Raw genomic sequence first — 17051 nt, 5'->3', positions numbered from 1 at the left:
GGGCAGTGTGGACACTGCCTTGGAGGATGAAGAAGTGTACAAGATGTGGGAAGCGGATCGTAGAGGGCTTCCAGGTCACGCTAGGAAGCTTGGACTTTTTTTTTTGTGAAGGGGAGGGGTCTAGGAGACACACGATCAATGCAGTGTTCAACAAAACCTGTTTTGAAAACCTTTTTATTGAGGTATAACGTATACTACAAGAGGGCTTATAACCGATTTGTGTAGCTCCGTGAGTTTTCACAAACTGATTATACATCCAAGTTGCCAGCACCCACCAAGCCCTCAAGTGGTTTATTTTTTAAGACTTATTTTGAATTTGGAAATAATTGTAGAAATGTACAGGGAAGTCCTGTCCGCTGTTCACCCAGCCTCCCTCAGTGCTAACATCTTGCATACCTAAACTACAACATGGAAATGAGGGGTAGTTGCTTTCGGTGCAGGCCACAGGGCTTATTCAGATTTTATGTTTTACTTGCTCTCACTCATGTATGCGTGTGTACAGTTGTATCCCGTTTTGCAGCAGCAATTTTTGAGAATTGGAATTGTTCTGCATCGTCTCAACAGCACTTGATATTGTCAGATTATTTTATATCCCTACCCCCGCCCCCCCACCAAACAATCTGGTAGGTGTAGAGTGGAACCTCACCATGGTTTTAATTTCTATCATTGTAGATTAGTTTTGCTTATTTTAGATCTTCATACAAATTGTACAGTATATACAATGCTCTTTTTGTCTGGCGTCTCCTAATATAATTCTCTGAGATTCATGCATGTTTTTATATATCAGCAGTTTGTTCATTCTTATTGCTAAGCATACTGCATTATATGAATATGCCACAGTTTGTTTAGCCAGTCACCTAACGATGGACATTTAGGTTGTTTCCAACTTATGGCTGTTATGAATGTATTTTAATAGGTACTGTCTCCTGAATGTGCCAGGCTGTTGATTCTGCCACTGGCGTGTGGGGTGGTAAACTGTCAGTGGAGGAGGAGGGACGTTTTTTGTTGTTACTGGAGTTACTGGGGACTGAACCCAGGACCTCATGCATGCTAAGCATGAGCTCTACGACTGAGCTATATCCCCCAGCCCTGAGAAACATTCTAAGCATATGCCACTGACTGTCTTTGGTGGTGGTTTCTTTGGGAGGGGACTGGGCCTTCTTGGTTCCTGGTGGCCTCCCCGACCCTATTTTAAGGGTGTTTATTAAGAGATTAAACCTCATGGGAAATGTACGTCTGCTCTGATCCCAGGGGTCATCGCATTACACCGTGTCCTCTTTATGAAGATCCTCAGAAGAAATTCCTGTCGAGTCTCAGTAGCAGAAATAATTTCACTTCTCCCATACATTTGGTTTGTTCTTATTTTAAGGACACCGGGAATTGGCAAGTGATCAAGTTACACACGTGGGAGGACTTATGTATTGAGTGCCGTTTGCTTTTGTATCAGCCTTAAGAATGGCTCCATTTTGTGTGCCTGCCTTTGTGCGGTTTTCGGCTCCTATTACTTCCAGTTCTTGCTTTCTTGCTGTACTTTATGAATATTTAAGCGCCATCTTTGTGCTCCTCTGGTACAAGGTGCGTTATGATCAATAAATGCTGCTTGTGTTCTGATTCGGGGTCATCCCTGGCAGTAGAGCAGTTGCCCCAGCCCTGTGATAGGTTTGAAGGGCTGTCTAGCACAAAGGTGAGAGGGACGCCTTCCTGTGACCTTGGCCTCCTTAGGGGCTGGTTAACTGGTTGCAGACCAGTACATAAAGCACATGCAAATCCTCCAGCCACCTTTTGGAGCTGGCTGGCTTAGCCTCAGATTTTGTTGTCTCTGGCTCTCCCCTGTCCCACCCGAGCCCATCCCACTGTCCCTTCTTGGTCCAGCTGTGCTTTCCTGGGTGCTAATGTCCTGGTGACATCTGTCTTTTTCACTCTCACTGGAGTTCTGCTTGCCCTCCCTTGCCCTGTAAGTCCTGGGCTGGGGGTGGGGCTCGTGCTGTCCCCTGCCTGGGTCCCCTCTCTTCTCTTGCCCTGCTGAGTTGCAGGTTTCTGTGTTGATTGACATGAGCGCGTGCTGACTGAGAGGAGGGGGTAGGATTGGGGGTGGTGGGGGCAAGACGGGCCCTAAATTCGACAGCTGTAGAAAGGAATGTGCTCCCCAAGCCGGCCCTCCCCCACTCCACGCCCCTGGTGTTGAAAAGAAGCTCAGAGTGACAGCTGCAGAGTTTCCTGAATTAGGGGTCCTGGGTCACAGTTTCCCCCGGCTGCTGCAGCCTGTCTCCATGGCGGCCTCAGGATCAAATTAAAGAGGAAACGGCAAAGTGACTGGAGGAGGCCCGGGTGCTGTACACGTTCCAGAGATTAGCTGTCTCTCTCCAGTTGCCTCTCGCCTGGTGGGAGATAAAGAGAATGCTCTAAACATTCAGAAAGGGAATTGAGGAAAATCTGTTCCCTTGTAGGGAGAAGGAATCATGCTGGGGTGGACAGGCACTTAGGGTTAATGGGGGGACCACTTGTTTGAGGTCAGGGGAGGTGGCGGGGCTGGGGGAGGAGATCTGAGCACTGAGGCTAGCTGTGGGCCTCACAACATCGTAGTCAAAACAGCAGAGTTAGTGCCCTCTGGTAGTGAGTTCCCTGTCACTGGAGGTATTCAAGCAGAGATCTCTGTCAGAGTTACTGCAGGGGGGTTCCTGCACTGGGTGGAAATTTGGGTCCTTCTAAGGGGGATGGCCTCTAATTCCTGGTGTAAAGGAGAGAGTCCCCTTGGTGAAGGCTTCTTGCCCCACTGTTCATGTTGAGTCTGGAACAGGTCCAGACACTGGGGCCTGCATTGTCTGGGTCTGAGTTGGATTTCCCAGCCCTCCAGGAACTGTTTGAGGTGTGGAAATATCTAGTGAGTCGCTTGCCAAAGAGGGCCCGAACCCTTTGAGGGTGAGGACCCTTAGTCTGAGGGCTCTGGCAGCTTCTGTCTAAAGACTGAGTCTGGGAAAGATGAGGTCTTTGCTCTGGAAAGGCAGCAGCAGTGGGTGACTGGGGGGTGAAACCAGTGTGGAGGTTTCCTGGGGCTAAGTAAAGTCTGCTTAGGAACTGATGACCTGAGAGTTTATCTTCCATTAAGTCGAGCCTCCTTTTTTTTTTTTTTTTTTTGTGAATTTAGACAATTTATTTAGTCTCTCAGTGTTTCAAGTTCTTTCTTTCTTTTTTTACTGAGGTATAGTCAGTTTACAGTGTTGTGTCAGTTTCTGGTATACAGCACAATGCTTCAGTCATACATGAATATACATATATTCATTTTCATATTCTTTTTCACCATGAGCTACTACAAGATGTTGAATATATTTCTCTGTGCTGTACAGTATAAACTTGTTTATTTATTTTATATATACCAGTCAGTATCTGAAAATCTTGAACTCCCAGTTTATCCCTTCCCATCTACCTCCCCACTGGCAACCACAAGTCTGTATTCTATGTCTGTGAGTCTGTTTCTGTTCTATATATATAAATATTTGTCTTTTTTTTCAGACTCCACATATGAGTAATATCATATGGTATTTTTCTTTCTCTTTCTGACTTACTTCACTTAGAATGACATTCTCCAGGTCCATCCATGTTGCTGCAAATGGCATTTTTTATTCTTTTTTATGGCTGAGTAGTATTCCATTGTATAAATATACCACAACTTCTTTATGCAGTCATCTGTCAATGGACAATTTAGGTTGTTTCCATGTATTGGCTACTGTAAATAGTGCTGCTGTGAACATGGGGATGCAGGTGTCTTTTGAATTAAGGTTCCCTCTGGATATATGCCCAGGAGTGGGATTGTTGACCCTCCTTTTTAATCTCATTTTCCAAACAGGGTGTCTTCTTTTATTTTCCAATTTTTAAAAGTGGTGGTAAAAATATATCTATATTTAACATAAAAATTACTGTTTTTAGTGTACAGTTCAGTGGCATTAAGTACATTCATAATGTCATGTGACCATCACTACCACCCATCTACACAACTTTTTCATCATTCTAAATAGAAACTCTGTACCCATTAAACATTAACTCCCCGTTCACCCCTGCACCTATCCCTGGGAACCTCTTATCTCCTTTCTGTCTCTATGCATTCACTTAATAGAATTTTTCGCAGACTGAAGGTTTGTGACCACCCTGCCTTGAGCAAGTCTGTCAGTGCCATTTTTCCAACAGCATTTGCTTACTTCTTGTCTCTGGGTCACATTTTGGTAATTCTCACAGTATTTCAAAGTTTTTCATCATTATTGTATTTGTTACGGTGATCTGTGATCCGTGATCTTTGATGTTACTACTGCACAAAGAATCATGACTCGCTGAAGTCTCCGATGATGGTTAGCATTTATTTTTAAGCAATAAAGTATTTTTAATTAAGGTGTGTACTTTGGGTTTTTTAGACACAATGCTGTTGCACACTTAGTGGACGACAGGATAATGTAAACATAACCTTTGTATGTACTGGGAAACCAGAAAATACATGTGACTCGCTTTCTTGTGATACTTGCTTTGATACTGGCTTTACTGCAGCCCCAGCAAACTGATACATTGTCCTTTGTTTCACTCAGCATAAGGTGTTCAGGGTTTATCCGTGTTCAGGGTTTATCCGTGTTGTGGCCCATAGTAGAAGTTCATTCTTCTGTGATGGCTGAATAATATCCCATTGTATGGGGGGGCCACGTTTGGTTTATCCATTCATCTGCTGATGGGCCCCTGGGCTGTTTTCACCTTTTGGCTGTTGTGCGTCATCTCGGCTGTGACCACGGGTGTACAAGGATCTGTTTGAGCCAAACAGGGCATCTTTAAATCAAATGCAGTTAACCCTTTAAGCAGTGCTGGGCTCACTCTTCCCCGTCTGCCTGGTTTGCGTTACTGTGGTTCCCCTGATGTCTGTCTGTTCTCCACGCCCTGCCCCCCAGTGCTCCACCCTCTTCCCCGATGTGCTGATTCCTCTCCTCCCCAGATGGAGGTCACTTGACGGATGGGAGAAGCCACGGGTTTGTGAGGCAGGCAGATCTAGGTTCCAACCCAGCAGCTCTGTTCCTAGTTGGTAATGCTGAAGATATCCCTTCAGCCCTGAGCCTCGGGCTCCACTGTGAGATGGTGACGTCCCGCCTCTCGTCTGTGCGAAGTCTCTGAGAGCAGATGCTTCGTTGGCTTTGACATCCGTTTCTCTCTTGTGACTGAGCGCTGCCTCCTCCCTCACAGGGAGCCCCCCCAGCCCTGAACATGGATTGGAAGACTCAGTGTCAGTGTGTCAGTCAGGGTCTCTCAAGAATCAGAGCCAGTGGGATGTGTATTTGCAGAGGGAGGTTGTGGGGAATGAAAGTCGGAAATCCACAGGGGAGGCCGGCAGTCTGGAAAGTCAGGCAAGTCGATGTTGCAGTCTGTAGTCTGAAGGCAGAATTCCTTCCTGCTTGGGGAACCTCAGTCTTTTCTCTTAAGGCCTTCAGCTGATTGGACGAGGCCCACCCTCACTAGGGAGGGTGATCTGCTTGACTCAGAGGCTACAGGTTTAAATATTCAGCATGTCTAAAAAGCACCTGCACAGCAACATCTACACCAAACAACTGGGCTCCACGTCCTAGTCAAGTTGTCACATAAAACTAACCGTTGCATTTGATAACTTGTCAGTTCTCTTCAGACTGATCTATAGATTCATTGTAATCCCAAATAAAATCCAAGAAGGCTTTTTAAAAAACAATTGACAGGCTGATTCCAAAATTCATGTGAAAGTGTAAAGAAACTAGAACAGTCAAAACAACTTAATAAAAGAAGATCAAAGTTGGAGGATTCACACTACCTGTTTTCAAGATTTATTAGGAAGCCATGGTGATCAAGGCAGCAAGGTACTAGTCAGGCGTTAGACATGTCGTAGATCAGCGGAGCAGAATATAGTCCAGAAATAGTTACACATTTATATGGTCAACTTATTTTCAAAAAAAGGTGCAAAGGCAATACAGTGTTGGTAGGATGGTCTTTTTAACAAATTGTGGTGGAACAACTGGATATCCATTTGTAAAAATCTAAATTTTGGTCTACATCTTGCAACATATTAAGAGAGATTAGCAGAAAATGAATCATAGGTCTAAGTGTAAAACCTGAAACGATCACACTTCTAGAAGAAAACAGGTAACAATCTTTGTGACCTTAGGTTAGGCAGAGTTCTTAAGTCTGACACCAAAAACATAATTCATAAAGGAACAAATTCATAAATGAGACTTGATAAAAATGAAGAGAGTCTGCTCTTTGAAAGACACTTATTGTGAATGAAAGACAAGGCACAGGCTGGGAGGAAATATTTACGAATGATATGTCTGATTAAGGGCTGGTCGCCAGCATGTATAAAGAACCCTCAAAACTCAGTAAAAGAAAACAATCCATAAAAAATGGGCAAAAGGTTTGAACAGGCACTGCATCAAAGACCCACCAAAGAAGTGAATGACAGATACACGCGTGGGAACATGTTGAATATCGTTAGTCGTTAGGAAAATGCAAAATAAAACTGCAGGGTGTAACACCTGTAAGAATGACTAAAATTTTAAAGACTGACCATACCAATCGTTGGCAAGGCTGTAGAGGAACTGGTGGTGGAAATGTAAAGTGATATAGTCATCTTAGGAAAAATTAAACAGATGCTTGCCATGTGACCCAGCCATTCTGCCCTTAGGTATTTACCCAAGAGAAATGAAAGCGTGTGTCGTAATGAATTCTATACAAATTTTCAAAGCAGCTTTATTAGTAATAGTCAAAACTCGGAAACAACCCAAAAGTCTCTCGTAGGTGAATAGATGACAAACTGTTGTCCGGCCAGGCAGCGGGATACCACTCAGAGTCAGAAGGCGTGGCCTCCCTGTCCCCGCCGCATCAGGGATGAATCTCAGCACAGTTACACCGAGTGAAAGCAGCCAGATGAAAAAGCACATGTGGTATGATTGCATTTATATCAAAATCTAGGAAATGCGAACTCATGTCTAGTGACAGAAAGCAGATCAGTGGATGCCTAGGGAGGGGCAGGAGGGAGGGATTATCAAGAGACATGAGGAAAATTTGGGAGTGAGGAATCTGTTCACTGTTTTGGTTATGGTTACATATCGAACTGTGCACTTTGAATATGCTGTTTGCTGGGTGTCGGTGGTGCCTCAGTGAAGCCAGTTTAAATGGAAAGCACATAGAAGACCTGAGCTTCGGGGAGGGGCTGAGACGAGTGTCAGTGTCTGTCAAAGAGGACCTCTCTTGCTCTGTCCTACGACTTCTGCGTTCACAAAACGGAGGCACGTGAAGGTCTGAAGGTCACTGTCTCACCCAGACTTTGGTTCAAGTTCCAGCAGATGCTGGGAAGACCTGGTCCCCGACTCAGACCTGACCCAAAAGACGCCCCAGTTCTTCTCCGCTACCTCCACCCTGTGACCCGGTCACGTGGCCCCAGGGCCGCTGGGGGAGAGAATCCAGGCGGGGCCCTGCCTTCTGGGGCCTGACAGCTGGTGCAGCAGTGGCAGAGCGCGCCTCCTGTGCGCCTTGCGGGGTCTGCCCGGCTTCCCCATCACGTCCTCCCAGTTGCCCCAGTGACTGTGTGACCCTTCTCTCCCGCCCCGCGCTGCCACCTGCCCTATAAATAGAGGCGAGGAGCAGCTGGGCTCTCTTGGCAGTCACCATGAGGGCGCTGGTTCTGCTCTGTTGTTTCATGGCCTCGCTCCTGCTCCCAGGACAAGCAGGTATGACCCCCACCCCTGTCGTCCGCGACCCCATGCACCCCCGAGGGGTGGGTGGCTAGGGCGGCAGATGGAGCATAAGGCCTCCATGATTCCTGGGGCTGATGGAAGCCCTTTGCTCCTGGCTGGTCTCCCCTAGAAAGTGCGGGGTGCAGAGACCCGAGAATGGTCAGGAGCTTGTGAGGGGGCCAGAGGGAGTGGAAGCAGTGAACCAAGAGGTGCAGGCATGTGCGAGGCCTGAGCAAGGGGCCAGGGGCTGGAGAGAAGGGCTGGCCAGTAGATGTGGGAGAAGAGAACCCCAAAAGCCAAGACTGGAGCCTCCTAGATGGACAGAAGACCCTGATCTTGGAGGTGGTGGGGGGCCCTGGATGTCGATGAGTTGACCCTCCCACATAGTGGAGATCAGGCGGGGGCCTGGCTTTGCATGATTGAGGACGGGGGTGGGGGCATGGCTTGGGAACAGTGGGATAGAATGGGGGTCAGTTTGGGATGGGGTTGGAGATGACAGTTGGGGATTGGGATAGTAACTGAATCAGATATGTTTCAGAGGAGGAACAGGAGTCATTCTGGAGTGGAGCCGGCTGGGCTGGGGGCTTCACTAGAAGGGGGCTGGGGCCTGCATGCCATGGTTTTCCTTTGACATCTCAGCACTTTGTGTGGCAGAGGCGGTGGCTCCGGTTACAGCATGGCAGTTATTTATAGGCACAGAGGGGGTACCAGAGCATTTTGCCACCTCTGTTCCTGAGATTCCTAGGGCTGATTTCCCCTTAGGGATGCTCTAGGGGTGCTCTGAGGACCCCCCCCCCCCCCGCCAGGAATCTGGGAGTCCTGCTTTGTCTTTTCAGGACTGCAGGCTTCATTTGCACTGGGGATCATGGGACCTTTGAGGTTCCATTTCTTGAGGACCCATACCCAGACAGAAGAGCCCCAGGCAGGCAAGAGCAGAAGCCGTTCCCTCCAGGGTTAGAGACCAAGGCAGGGGGCTCCGGCCTCGCATGTGCCGCTGGGCCCTGCCCTTGTCTGCCCTTGAGTTAATTTGGGCTCCACGGGGCTGCAGTGGCCAGGGTGGCGAGGATTCCAAGCGGCTGTCAGGTGGCTAAGTATGGAAACAGCCGTGTAATTGGATCCTGAGCCCAGGAGCCACTGCCACCCTCTCCCCTCACAGCCCTCCCCCGCCCTGCCCAGCCCCAGCTGCCGCCTCACTCTGCTTCCACTGCAGTCCCAGGAGCTTTTAGCCTTTTAGGGACATCCTTTATCTTTCCTCCCAGCAAGGGAACTGGACATCTGGAAAGTTCCACGGGCCTCACTGGGGGATCTTGCCTTTGAGAAAGGAGGCAGGCGAGTGCTTTGTGCAGAGGTCCTCTCTTCGCAGGCCCGTTCCTTCCTGGACTCCGCGGTGCCCCTGGCCTGGCTTCCAGGGAAGGGTCCACCAGGGGGTGAGGTTCTCTCCCTCCTCAACCCTGCTCATGGCTGGGGTGGATTTTATCACCCCTCCCTTTGCAGACTGCACACTCCAAAAGATGGATTCTTCCTGTACCACGTTGAGGGGGGAGGTTCCAGCCATAAGGGTGATGTCCCCCTACTCCCATAATGACAGCCCTTCCTGCTGGTTGATATTCCCCTAGAATTGTGCCACTCGGTAAATGCCACCGAGCCCACAGGCAGCAGCTTTGCTCCTGAACTTCCCACCCTGCTGCCGAATCCTCATTTCCAGGCCTGTGTCGCTTGCCCCTCGCTGGATGGCAGGCAGACTTCTCTGTTGCCCCCTTCCTGCTTCCTGGGGGGATCCGAGGGAGCTGCCCTTCCTTCCTTTGTGCCCACCTTGCTCCTGTGGTCCTCTGGACCAGGGTGATGGGCCCCACAGTCTCCCCTGACCAGTCCTCTGTGACCACGGTGTAGTGGGGGAGGGTCCTCCTCTTTGTCTCAGGGACCTGGCCTGAGGACAGGCCAGCTCAAGGACAGGGGAAAACAGCCCAGAGACAGCTTGCTATCTCCTCATTGTCCACGTAAGGGAGCGGAAGCCAGAGGAAAGAGAGCCATGTTCAAGGTCAGACAGCGGGTCTGTGGCAGGCACACCCAGCCCAGTGCTGGTCTCACCCCGCCTGGGAGTTCCTGTCCTCCCCTCGGCTGCCCGCACTCTCTGACAGGCCTCCCTGAACACCCAGCCCCTCTGCCTGTGGGCAGCTTCCCTCGGGATACAGGGCAAGACTGAAGCCCTTGACCCACTGACTCCTTGTAGAACACATGAGATGGGTTGGGGGTGCTGAGAAAACATGTCTTTAGATTGAAGCCCCTGGTGGGCACCTGGCTTCGTGGCCTGTGGAACCACAGTTTAGGAAGTGCTGGGTTAGCCTCCCATCTGGCTGTGACAGTGAAACTCAAACAGCTATTTCCAGGGCCAGAGCTGGAATTCCTGGCTGCTCACCCCACCCGCTAAAGGAGGTCCAGGCAAGGCCAGTCGCATCCACCTGACCCTTTGTGCTCACATAGGTGTGGTAGGCTGGGAAGGAGCCTGATTCCTATGGACCAGGAGAAGGAAGATGTCTATTCCTCCGTTCGACCTGTCTGAGGGGCGGAGGACATGCCTCTCGGCCTGGAAGGAGGGTGGCGGCTGGGGATGGGGGGGCCTGCTGCTGTGAGATACAGGGCTTAGCACCTCTCCTACTCTAAATCCAACCCAAATCCAGGCTCACAACCCCTTACCTTTAAATATTGCTTGAGTGTGCAAATCCTTTTCATTCAAACACCTTGCCACACTTCATCATTCATTAATTCATCCCAGGTTTATTGCGGACCTACTACTTTATAGGTATGGTGCTGAGGGAACTCAGACAGGCATTTTGTCCTCAGCATGCATATAGTCCAGGTTGGGGAGGTAAAGCATCTTCCACCTTGTGGCCCTCCATACGCAAATAAGTCTCACAGGGAGGGACAGGTAAAGTGAGGTGAGTCGGAAGGAAGCAGGGAGATTATTTGTAACTGGGTGGATCAGGAAATGTTTTACAGATGAAGGACTGTTTGAGATGGGCTTTGAAGAAAGTAGGATTCAGACATGGAAAACTGGGAGAAAAAGGATGCCACATAAGGGAGGGGGATGGACAAACTTGTGCAGTCAGGGAATACCTGGGCAGGCAGAGTGAGGTGAGGTCAGGGGTCTCTTTGGAAGGTGAGGTTGGGGCCCAAGTGTGATGGGCGTGGAGTATTGAGTGAGGAGGGGCTTTTCTTTGTGTTTGACCTTGGAGGGCTTTGGGAAAATCTGTCTATCTGGCAGTTGTTCCTAGGGAGGGACAGAATGAGCAGAGACATAGGAGGGTGTGAACTTGGGTGAGGGAGACGGATGGAAGAGGGCAGGACCCACAAGTGCTGGGTAGAGTCTATGGGACTCCTCAGCTTGGCGAACTGGGAGGAGCCCTTGAGGTTTTAGGGTAGATCATGGCAGGCATGATCTTGTCAGAAAACAACAAAAAAAAGACCAGGATCATAAAAGACCTGATTTTAAAAGTTCATCTGGGGTCCTGATGAATTTTGGGTGCTGGGGGACATCTGGGCAGAGAGAGTTAGCTTAGGAGGACAGTCAGGTCTGGGGAATCCAGAAATGAGATTTTTCTGGATAAAGATGGGGGTGAGGCAGTGAGATCACCAAGGAAGCTGTTGCAGAGAGAAGAGGTGCAAGGACTGGTCCCCTGGAGGGTGGGAGGAGAGAGAAGAGAAATGGGTTTCAGGAAGATGGGAGGAGATCCAGGAAGAGGCGTGACCTGGACACCAAAGGGTAGGATGCCTTCCAGAGAGGCATTCAGTCTCTGGGGAAGCTGAGGAAGATGTAGCCTTGGCTTGAATGCCAGGATGCCGAGGACAGGTCCTGGCGAGCTCACGCATATTCCGTGAGCCCGTGGAGGCGACGTACTCACACAGTGAGACTCTTAGCATTAAGTCTGTGGGGGATAAAGGGCAGTAAGGGGGTGGGGTTGTGGAGGTAGGGTGTTTTTTTTTTTAACACCAGAGGGGACGGTGTATTTCTGGGCTGATGGGGAGGGTGGGGTGGAGCAAGAGGAGGGGGAGGACCCAGCATCTGACACTTGAGCAAGGTGGGCAGGTCTGAGGCGGGTCTGAGGGGACACGAGGCTTGGAGACCCCAGAGGGACACCGCACACCTGAGGTCCACTCAGCAGCCCCGGTGCCCACCAGGGAGCTAAGCTAGGGAGTGGGGAGCCTTGTCTACACTGGGGATTGCTGTGGAGCAGGGTGAGGGTCACAGAGAGGAGGGAGCCATGCTGATCTTCCCAAAAACCGCAGGAGCTGGAAGGGGAAGCCGGTTGTCCTGAGATGTGTGGAATCGGACAGCCCAGCCCAGCCCAGAGCCTGGTGTCTAGTCCAGGCCGAGAAGAGGCCAGGAGTTGGCCAGTGAATCAGCATTTTAGTCACAGTGAATGTTGGTCTCTTGTTGGTGAACCCGCTCCCTCAAGCCAGATGTGCAGAAAACAGGGACAAACTCTGGTCCCAAGCTCCATGCCCAAGGTGTTCACCCAGCAGATGTTCACTGCGTGTGGGCTCCACCGGGATGGGTTACCTTGGTGGAACTGGAGCAGGGCATGTGGCGCGGAGTCAGCTGGGCTCAGGTTTCCTCCTGGGTGTTTTCCTGGCTGTGAGGCCTCCCTCCGAGGCTCCAAGGCTCATCGGTGGAGCTCATTTTGAGCTGAGGGGACTGGTGTCCTCTCACAATTGGCTCTGGGAGGCCGGGCCCCTCTGAGACTGTTCACCTGCCTCACCTGCCGTCTCAGGGGCCTTCCAGACTTGGGAGCTAGACGTCTGGCTTTGGACTCCTGCATCTGCCCTGTTGGGTTCCTTGGTGGTTCCCTTCTCTTCCCTGGCACTGGCCTTGCTCTGTCCCTCCCATAAGACATGCCCTGAAATTCATTTCAAAAAGTTCCAGTGAGCTCAACACTTAAACTGTCACTTTGCCAAACCACCGTTTATTTTAAAGGAGTCAGAAGATTTTAGCTCAAGGAATGCATCTCTAATGTGGAATTTCTAATTGCTTTGGTGGGCAAGCTCTTACCCAAAGTCCTGAATCACTGCATTGAGGCAGTAGATAGTCTACTGATTCTGGGCACAAAGGCGCTGAACTGTAGGGTGGAGCTTTCTCCACCTGGCCCTGAAGGAGAGAGGGAGGGAGCGAGGGAGGAAGGGAGTGGACTGGAGCCTTGGTGGCCACTCCTATAGGACTTGCTCAGTGCTCAGGAGGCCCTGTCTGCCCTGCTCACCCCTAGCCTTGGTGTCCCCAGCAGGAGGCGAAAGGGGTGGCGTAATTCAGCAAATGATACGGGTCAGGTTTAGCAGAGGCTTTAGAGACGTCGTTCCCTAATCTCTGCTGCCTGTGCTGTGTCTTTCTCTGGGCTCAATGATTGCCTGTCCCATGTGGTTTCAGCCTCATCCCTCACCAGCCCCGAAGGTAGATTTGCTCAGAGTCAAGGTCCCAGGCACTCCTCTGCCCCGGGGACATGCCCACAGTTGTCCAGGGCTCCAGATCAGCCTTTTCTGAGCCGCCATCCTCAGGGGGAGGGGCTCAGGGCGGGTGGACAGAATCTGCCCTTGCCTCTTGAAATGCCTGAGCTGTTAGGTCAGCTGTTGACACCCCCAGGCAGGGCCTACAGCAGCCTCCTCTCCAGCCCTCCAGCTCTTCCCTATCCAGTGCGGAGGGGGTGCTGCCCTTGTGGTGGGTGTGCCCAGAGGCCCGGCTCTGAAGACCACGAGACCATGGTGCTGGAGGGCAGCTCCTGTCTGGCACCATCCCAGGAGCCTGTCTTTCCTGGGATCATGTCATCAGGACCACGGGGAGGCACAGTTGCTGTTGTGCCGTCCAGCTCCAGATCCTGGGGCCCAGGATTTCGGGTGGAATGTTGGCCCCACTGGGGCAGGCTCCCCAGGTTCGTTGCAAGGGTGTTAAGTGATGAGAAGAGGCTTTTCTCTTCTGACTCTTGGGTGGACCCTCCCCTCAGGGGTCCTGGTCCTTCATAGCCTTGAGAGCACTTGACCTCGTCTAGTCCTCTGTCAACTCAGGGTGCTCAAGGACACAGAATGAGTGCAGGAGATGTGGCCAGCCCTGGGGAGAAGAGGGGCTCAGCACAGGATCCTGAAGAGATGGGAGAGATGTGGCCGTCCCTAGGAACTGCGCCCTGGGTGGGGAACCAGGATGGACTCATGTTCAGGGTGATGGGCAGTATGAGATCAGCAAAATGCGTGCGGGTGCAACAGGGATTTAGACGCTGCAGGAACCGAGGGGAGGGATGGTGGGGCTGGAATCACACAAGGTGGGTGCTTGACGAGAGAAGAAGGAAAGATGAGGCAGATAGAGGTTCATCTCTGAAAGGCCCAGCTCTCCAGCCCTGAGGCCAGGCTCTGCCCGTTGCGAGGTCCTGGCTGGCTACACTGTGCAGGCAAGAAAGGGCTATGCCCCTGCCCCCGGGAGCTGATTTCTATCTGGGGAGATGACACGCACTGAAAAAAAATGTAACTAACACCCCCGGCAGCTCTGGTTGGAGTTCAGAGGAAGGCTGGAAGGTTGGCCTCATAGATTGGCTGGGTTTCAGTGGCACTGGGAGGAAGGGATCGATCCCTGGATGTCAGCTCCAAGAGGACAGGGCTGTGCGTTTGTTTAATTTGTTCACCGCTCTATCACTAACGCTTAGCACAGTGCTTGGCTCATTGAAGGCAATGAACAATGTCTGATGAATGAGAAGATTTGTGCAGGCAGAGATGGAGGAGCATCTGAAAGTGGAAGTGGGGAAACTTGGAGCATCGCGCTGGCAGGGATGGGATGAGACCAGTTTGGGCTAGAATGTGGGGCTCCTGTTCCGGGGAGATCAGACCACCCTGATGGGTTGGAGCCCGTTGGTAAGGGTCCTGAATACCGAGCCAAGTGGCTGTCTTCCTCAGCCCCTAACATTCTCTAGCCTGTTCCCCTTCCAGCTAGCTCCTCCCCTTATCCTCCCTCTCAGATATTTTTGGACCCTTCTGGAGAGGGGACTGCATTCTGAGCTCAAACAGGTGCAGGCAAAGTCTGGCCTGGAGTTCTGGGCCCACAGGAAGTGGGTTTCGCTGGGAGCTCAGCCCAGAACTAGGCCAGGGGAGAGCCCTGGGGTTGGGGAGCCCCCTCCCTCCCTCCCCCACCAGGTCCCTGCCAAAACTTCGGCCCCTGGTACTCCTCCAAGTGGCCATTCAGTTAGGACCTCGTCCAGATGGTTGCCTCCCACAGCATTTTCCCTAGATGGCAATAGGTATGGACTTGACAAAGCCATTGCCTTGATCACTCCATCTCTGATGTGCATCTGACTCCACAGCTGCCTGTTCCGTGCACCTGCACACACCAGTTTCCAGCTGCTGTTGGTTACTTGGTTTTTCCTGAATTTCCTCCTACCCTTTACTCCAGGCGTCAAGTAGTAGAAGACTGCTTATTTGTTTAGTTTATCCCAGGAGGTAAAGGCACCAGGAAAGCTCCCTGGGGGCTGGGGAGGGGTCTGGAAACACTAGGGAGGGGCCACAGCCCTCACTGTGGCCCGAAGGAGCCCATCCAGCAGAATGAGCCTGGGTCCGAGCTGTGATGGGAATAGAAGTCCGGTGGCCTTTTGATCCCGTCTTTTCCTGCCTCAGTTTCCTTTCTGAATTGGTAGTTAGCCTGGCAGGGTCTGGATGGAGACCCCAGAGGTTGCCAGCCTGGGGTGGAGTGTGGCATGCACTGTGGGACAAGCCATGGCATTGTCACAACTCACCACCAAGCCCCTTACCATCTCTGCACCTGTTTGCTCACCCATAAAACATGGTAATAATATTTGCCCTATTTGCAGCTTGGGGTGGTTCTGCAACTAAAATAACAAAATGGCTATCAAATGCTTCAAATGTTTTTCGATCTCAGATACTTTTTATGGTTAGAAGGACCGTGACAATGATTCAAGGCTCTTACTGAGGACGGTATGCCTGTAGCTTGACACCTGCCACTGGTTTCCTCAAATATCATGAAACTCGAACAACTCAGGGAATCCATCAACACATCTGCCCCTTCTCAGCACTGTTAATATCCTTGGGATTCTCTGTCCTCAAAGAGCGTACAAACCAGGAGGGAAGGCTGTCCCCGCTCATGATAGGAGTAGGGAACCATATAAGGCAGATGTAATCAGGGGCTAAAAATAAGTAGCCCGAGCTTGCAGAGAGAGGGGGAGCAGGGGGCAGGGACGGGGCCCGGGGGCTGGTGAGCTTGACCAGCTTAGCCTGAGAGGGGCCGCGAAGCTTTCAAAGGGCCTGGATTAGGGGTTGGTCCGTATATTATCTTCCTGGGGCTGCCATAACAAATGACCCCAAACTGGGTGTCATTCAAACAGAAGTTTGTTCTCTCCCAGTCTGGAGGCTGGAAGCCTGAAATCAAGGTGTGGGCAGGGCTGAGCTCCTTTGAAAGGCTCCAGGGGGCTCCTTCTGCCTCTTCCAGCTTCTGGTAGACCCGGCAGGCCCTGGCCTTCCTTGGCTGCTGGGTGACTCTCTCCAACCTCTGCCTCTGTCCTCAGGTGGTCTTCTCTCTGTATGTCTCCTCCTCTTATAAGGACACCAGTCAGTGGACTCAGAGCCCAGGCCAGGCCAGTACAGCCTCATCTCAACTAATCACCTGTGTGCAGACCCTGTTCACAAACAGTGTCACATCCTGGGGTTCCAGGTGGGGTGCTCACCCGCTCCAGTTCCTTAGCCGTGGACCCAGACTGCTGAGCGGCTGCTGGCTCTGAGACAGTCCTCGTCTCTCTCCCAAGTGGTCATCGTCCCCTGGGCATGGATGGCTCCTGTTTCCCTGGTCCTCTCTTGGGCCCCACGGCTCACACGATTGCCTGGAGCTCTGCTGACACACCCAGGGCGCGTGTGTGAAATGAATGGACTGACAGCTGTGCGGGGGCAGGGGATTCTGGGAGCAGCACCTCGCCTTGCGGTGGTGCTGGGAGCACGGTGGGGAGGAGTTTCCAGCTCCCTGTCAGGTGTGCTCAGGTGCAGTGTGAGTTGGAGTCCAGCCGTCCTGAGGGCAAAGGGTCTGGTTCCCAGCTGGTCATGTGGTGGAGAGGGCAGTAGGCTGAGAACCCGGAAACTCAGGCCCCCGTGGGCCCAGCCCTGCACTGTCTCCTGCGGGTGCGGCGGGGGAGTGAGCAGGGCGTGGGATGCACTTTGAGAAGCCACTTGGGGAGACAACTTCCCAGTGACCCTCCCTGGCCTCCGTGAGGGGTTTGCATCTGGGCAGGATCCCCTGGCTGGAGGCTATCTGGGTCTCCTTCTGGCAGAATTAGGGGTCCCCAACCCAGAGTCTGCGAG

At 51.6% G+C, this 17051-nt stretch overlaps 1 protein-coding gene across 1 annotated transcript in view; it reads left to right on the top strand.

Moving 5' to 3' along the window:
• The first annotated feature begins 7469 nt into the window (after positions 1-7469).
• Positions 7470-17051, top strand: part of SRL (sarcalumenin) — a 34857-nt gene continuing 25275 nt past the window's right edge. Inside the window, exon 1 of the mRNA XM_064478401.1 lies at positions 7470-7718. Within this exon, the coding sequence (XP_064334471.1) occupies positions 7658-7718 (61 nt within the window). The 5' untranslated portion in view covers positions 7470-7657. The remainder of the gene's footprint in view (positions 7719-17051) is intronic.

Source organism: Camelus dromedarius, chromosome 24, assembly GCF_036321535.1.
Source record: "Camelus dromedarius isolate mCamDro1 chromosome 24, mCamDro1.pat, whole genome shotgun sequence".
Lineage (NCBI taxonomy): Eukaryota > Metazoa > Chordata > Mammalia > Artiodactyla > Camelidae > Camelus > Camelus dromedarius.
Note: the sequence above shows the minus strand (reverse complement) of the source record. Positions and strands in the feature narration are given on the sequence as shown.